At 50.6% G+C, this 6000-nt stretch overlaps 1 protein-coding gene and 1 long non-coding RNA gene across 2 annotated transcripts in view; one reads left to right on the top strand and one right to left on the bottom strand.

Annotated features, from left to right (window-relative positions):
• Positions 1-1029: 1029 nt before the first annotated feature.
• LOC131827550 (uncharacterized) lies at positions 1030-1970 on the bottom strand. Its single transcript, XR_009352047.1, has 2 exons — positions 1849-1970; positions 1030-1354 (listed from the first exon to the last, which is right to left on the bottom strand). It is a non-coding gene; the product is annotated as an uncharacterized LOC131827550 (long non-coding RNA).
• LOC131827549 (cytochrome P450 20A1) overlaps positions 1735-6000 on the top strand; it is a 61393-nt gene continuing 57127 nt past the window's right edge. Inside the window, exon 1 of the mRNA XM_059168355.1 lies at positions 1735-1891. Coding sequence (XP_059024338.1) covers positions 1820-1891 — 72 coding nt within the window. The 5' untranslated portion in view covers positions 1735-1819. The remainder of the gene's footprint in view (positions 1892-6000) is intronic.

Below are 6000 nucleotides of genomic sequence, written 5' to 3'. Positions count from 1 at the left end.
ATGGGAGTTTAGGCTCAACAGGGAGTCTGCTTCTCGCTTTCCCTCCCCGCTTTTGTTCTCTCCCTGTCAAATAAATAAATGAAATCTTAAAAAGAATAAAAAAGTTTTGAAAATTTAAATAGTTTAAATTTTGAAATACTTTATTTAAAAATTGAAATCTTTTTTTTTAAGTTTTTTTTTTTTTTTTTTAAAGATTTTATTTATTTATTTATTTATTTGACAGGTAGAGATCACAAGTAGGCAGAGAGGCAGGCAGATAGAGGAGGAAGCAGGCTCCCTGCTGAGCAGAAAGCCTGATGTGGGGCTCTATCCCAGGACTCTGGGATCTTGACCTGAGCCGAAGACAGAGGCATTCTAAAATGCAATCTCGAATGATTTCCCTTACCAAATCGCTGCGTGTGTGTGCGTGTGTATGAGAGAGAGAGAAAGAGAGAGAGACAGATTTTATGCCGTTAAAACTATAAAATCTGTACTTTTAGGGATGCCTGGGTGGCTCAGTGGGTTAAAGCCTCTGCCTTTGGCTCAGGTCATGACCTCAGGGTCCTGGGTTCCAGCCCCACATCTGGCTCTCTGCTCAGCGGGGAGCCTGCTTCCTCCTCTCTCTCTGCCTACTTGTGATCTCTGTCTGTCAAATAAATAAATAAAATCTTAAAAAAAAAAAAAATCTGTACTTTTAGGACGCGGTCACAAAATGGAGCACCAGTAACTAACGGGCTTTGCCTTACATTGTCGATAATTAAAACTTATGAGAAAGAAGAGGGATCAGAGGGGTGCCTGGGTGGCTCATGGGGTTAAGCCTCTGCCTTTGGCTCAGGTCATGATCTCAGGGTCCTGGCATGGAGCCCCGAATGGGGCTCTCTGCTTAGTGGAGAGCCTGCTTCCGCCCCCTCTCTCTGCCTACTTGTGATCAATCTGTCTGTCAAATAAATAAATAAAACCTTAAAAAAATAAAAAGAAGAAGAAGAGGGATCTTAGGGTATTTTTATGCTAAATACTAACGAGCATTTTGCCAGGAGCTGTGCTAAGAACTTCTCATAAAATATCCGATTTATTCCTGCGGGCCACTCTGTGTCGTAGTATTTCCACTGTTTTACAGGAAGGAGATGGAACCTTCGAAATTCCAATTTACTGCAGCTCTAGCGTGAGGACCCCGTCCCTGAGCAGTCCGGGGCTCCACTGGGAGCCCCACCATGAGCGCTTCACAGAAGTTCCTTCGCGGAACAAGGAGCCTCCACCAGAGCTGGACTCTGACACTCCCCAGTCCGGGTTCGCTTGGGTCGGCGGTTCTCACGGACGACCACAGCTTTGTTCCAGAACACACACGCCCTCGCTCCCGGAGTCCGAGCCTGTAGGTCTGGGATAAGGTAGAGAGATCAGCGTTTCTAGCAAATTCCCCGGGGACTGCTGTGGGTGCTGGTGCTCCGGGGGCCGCAGCGTGAGAATCTCCGGTTTACGGGTTTTCATTTAAACCACGGGGACAAGTGTTGGTCGGGGCAGAGCGAGAGTAACCGCAAACGTGCGTGAGGAGCCGGGACTCGGCTTTCCCGGGCGGTTTGACCCCCAAGGCGTGGGCGTGCCCCGAAGCCGCGGCAGCCGTCCCCTCCGCCCGGGTGTGCGGCCCCAGCCCCCGCCGCCAGCCCTCGGCGCTCCATTGCTCTCCCCGTCGGCCCCGCCCGGCCCGGCCCCGCCCCCGGCGACCCATTGGCTCGCGGGTCTCGCCGGGCGCCTCCGCCCACACGCCGATTCGGCGCCGCGGGCCAGGCCGAGGCGCTGCTGCCCGAGCGCGGGATCCGAGACGTGGCTCCCGGGCGGAAGAACCATGTTGGACTTCGCGATCTTCGCCGTTACCTTCCTGCTGGCGTTGGTGGCCGCGGTGCTCTACCTCTACCCGGTAACCGCCGTCGGGGCCTCGGGGGCTCTGGCCGCCGCCCCAGCCTCTGTGTTTTCCCGCGTCCACGTCGCTCTGCCCACGGCGGGCCGCAGGGGGCGGGCCCGAGGGGAGGGTTCCCGCTGCCTCTCCCGCTCCGCTCCGCTCCGGCTCCGCGCGGGGGCAGCTCCCGAGCCAGGGACGCTCCGCGGGCGCGCGGGCAGCGCGGAGAGGCAGAGGCGAGCGGCGTGGGCGGCCCCACGGCCCCTCCGGCGCCGAGAGGTCCAGAGCGCGTGGCCGCTCGGGTTCTCAGGCCCGGCCCCCGGGGCCTGCCTCCCTGCTCCCGGAGTCGCCCCGCCTCGGTTACCGTCCGCGCGAGAAGTACTCTTGGGTGGCTTTTCGGCGGTAACTCTGCCCAACCCAAATCACGTTTTCCAGTGCGTCTGCGAGGCAACTGGGGGACGCTCCACTCCTTGGTCCTTCCCCGAGGATTCTCCCAGCACTTTTTGCAGCGGCTGCCTTTGCCGTCCATCTTTCCCGCCGTAACGACTGAAACCCGAAGTCCTCAAGGCCCGGGCCGGGCTTGCACTTTGCAGGGCCGCGGCGGCCGGCGGAGCCGGGCCGTGAGCGTTACGGTGGGTTAGTGCGTGAGTCCGACGGAGCGGCCGCGCCTCGGCTCCGAGTCTCGTCCCAGCCTCTTTCTCGGCTTGCCTTTGTGGGCCCCCGAGAGTGATTCTGAGAACGAAAGGAGCCGGTAGGGGAGCCGTCATCTCTTTTATTTTATTTTATTTTATTTATTATATGTGAACTGTACTTCACATATACTTTGTTTTTTTTTTTTTTTTTTTTTTAAGATTTTATTTATTTATTTGACAGACAGAGATCACAAGTAGGCCGAGAGGCAGGCAGAGAGAGAGAGAGAAGGAAGCAGGCTTCCTGCGGAGCAGAGAGCCCGATGCGGGGCTCGATCCCAGGACCCTGAGATCATGACCCGAGCCAAAGGCAGCGGCCCAAACCAGTGAGCCACCCAGGCGCCCCTATACTTTGTTTTTTTTTTTAAGGATTTTATTTATTTATTTGACAGGCAGAGATCACTAGTAGGCAGAGAGGCAGGCAGAGAGAGAGAAGGAAGCAGGCTCCCACAGACCCTGGACCCTGGGACCATGACCTGAGCCACCCAGGTGCCCCGGAGCCGTCAAACAAAACAAGGGGGTGTTTTTGTGGAAAAAGTTCTAAAGCTGCCAGCACGCCTCGCTGATAATGACCGAACACCTTCAGTGTTCCTTCCAGAGCCGGCACACGGATCAGGCTGGAATATTGCAACTACACAATCCGCAACATCCAGGGCCTTTTTTTGTCCCCCCGGCCCCGGCCCTTCCTGAGAAACTAAGCCTTTCATGGCTCCAGATCTTGAGTTTTTGATAATCTATGAATGACACTGTCCTTTGATTCGTTAATAGAAAACAACACTGTTTATTTCAGCCAAAATACGTGTGCCAAGTAGGGTTCCGTGTGCTGGGGCTGCAGCAGTGAACAGCCAGGCAGGAAATTCTTGACTCACGGAATGTGTATTCGGGTGAGAGGAAATAGATAAACAGAAAACACATACAGTATTTTTAAAAATTAGCATATGATGTATTATTAGCCCCCAAGGGCACAGGTCTGTGAATCGCCAGGTTGACACACTTCACAGCACTCACCATAGCACATACCCTCCACACACAGATAGTGTTTTAGTGTTAAGTATTATGGAGCAAAATAAGGTTGGTGACAGGTAGTGTTGTTTCCAGAAGGCATCTGGAAGCGTCGGTCAGTTTCAAGTACAACGGTCAGTTTTTTTGTTTTTTTTTAATTTTATTTATTTATCAGAGAGAGGTGGGGGAGAGAGCGAGCACAGGCAGACAGAGGCAGAGGGAGAAGCAGGCTCTCTGCTGAGCGAGGAGCCCGATGTGGGACTCAATCCCAGGACGCTGGGATCATGACCTGAGCCGAAGGCAGCTGCTTAAACAACTGCGCCACCCAGGCGTCCCCGCTCAGTTGTTTTTTAAGGAAACTGTAGTGTTTTCCACAGTGGCCACACTAGCTTTCATTCCCACCAGCAGTGCCAGAGGGTGCCTTTTTCTCCACATCCTTGCCAACACTTCTTTCTTGTGTAGAACTACGCTGTGATTTAGTTATTGCACTCCTGGATATTTACCCCCTAAAAGCAAAAACACTACTTAAGAGGATACACGCGCCTCTATTCTGTAACAGCATTATTTATAATAGCCGATTTATGGACGCATCACAGGTGTCCATCGGTAGATGAGTAGATAAAGCTATGTATATACACACAATGAAATATTATTCAGCCATAAAAAAGAACGGACTCTTGCCCTTTGCAATGACCTGGCTGGAGCTAGAGAGTATAATGCTAAGTGAAGTAAGTCAGAAAAAGACAAATACCATATGGTTTCTCTCATAGGTGGCATTTAGGAAACAAAATAAATGAACAAAGGGGGGAAAAAAGATAAACCAAGAAAGAATTTTTTTAAATTAATTTATTTATTTGAGAGAGAGACAGTGAGAGAGAGCATGAGCGAGGAGAAGGTCAGGGAGAAGCAGACTCCCCATGGAGCTGGGAGCCCGATGCGGGACTCGATCCCGGGACTCCAGGATCATGACCTGAGCTGAAGGCAGTCGTCCAACCAACTGAGCCACCCAGGCATCCCAAGAAAGAGACTTTTAACTATGGAGAACTGATGGATACCAGAAAGGGAGGTGGGCGGGGAGGAGTCAGATAGGTGATGGGGATGAAGGATTACAGTGGTGATGAGCAACAGGTGTTACATAGAAGTGTTGTCACTGTATGGTCCCCCGGAAGCTAATACTACACTGTATGTTAATTATAGTGGAATTAAAAGAAAAAGTAGGATGGTCAAGAGATAAGGAGAACTTTGAGCGGAGACCTGAAGGGGATGAGGGAACAAGGCTTTTCGCTATCTGGGAAAGCATTCCAGACGAAGAGAATAGCAAATGCACATCTTCAGGGGGAACCAAACTAGTATTTTACAGGAAAACAAGAGTACTAGTGTGGCTGGAGTGGAGTGAGGGAGAGACTAGTCTGTTAGAATGATGGGGAGGAAGGGCAGATTTTTGTTGCAGGCTAGTTTATGGACTTGGCTTTTATTCTGAGATAAGCGCTGGCCGGTTTCAACAGAAGAGTGACATTTTAAATGTAAGGGAATTGAAATTTCGTTTTACTAGTTAAATTAAAAAAAAATCATTTTGACTGCTATGTTAAGAAGAGACTTAGAGGCCTGGGGCAAATGGACTGATTTTAGTCCTTAGGGAGTCAGTGTTGTTGCTGCTTATTTAAATACAGTTCACTGTACAATACAGTGCTGGTGTACTCTGCTTTCCAGATGCCTTCTTCCTCAGCTGCCAGGAGGGGTGGGCACCGAGCAGTGACTTAATTTGGTTCATCAGTGGCTGCTCAATTGAAGAACTGGGAATTCATTCTTTTTTTTCCAAAGATTTTATTTCTTTATTTGACTGACAGAGATCACAAGTAGGCAGAGAGAGAGAGAGAGGAGGAAGCAGGCTCCCCGCTGAGCAGAGAGCCCGATGTTGGGACTCAATCCCAGGACTCTGGGATCATGACCTGAGCCGAAGGTAGAGGCTTAACCCACTGAGCCACCCAGGTGCCCCTGATGCCCTGTCTTAAACCTGAATTGATGTGTGGTGGGAGCAGCTGATTATTTAAGATATTTTGATGATTCTTTTTTTTTTTTAAACTCCCCTCCCCCATTTTTGTATATGTAATGGTGAAACATCCTCTAATGTTTTAACAAGGAAGGAGAGAGAAGGACCTTAATTTCTTTCTTTCTTTCTTTTTTTAAAATTTATTTGACAGAGAGACACAGTGAGAGAGGGACCCAAGCAAGGGGAGTGGGGGAGAGAGAAGCAGGCTTCCTTCCCACTGAGCAGGGAGCCCAATGTGGGACTTGATTCCAGAACCTGGGATCATGACCAGAGCCAAAGGCAGCCGCTTAATGGCTGAGCCACCCATGCGCCTCAGGACCTTAATTTCTGAGTGGAGAAATCTCCCTCTGTGGAAAAGTGGATCAAAACTATTATCAAGGGGCACCTGG

This window comes from Mustela lutreola, chromosome 3 (assembly GCF_030435805.1).
Source record: "Mustela lutreola isolate mMusLut2 chromosome 3, mMusLut2.pri, whole genome shotgun sequence".
NCBI classification, from domain to species: Eukaryota; Metazoa; Chordata; class Mammalia; order Carnivora; family Mustelidae; genus Mustela; species Mustela lutreola.
Note: the sequence above shows the minus strand (reverse complement) of the source record. Positions and strands in the feature narration are given on the sequence as shown.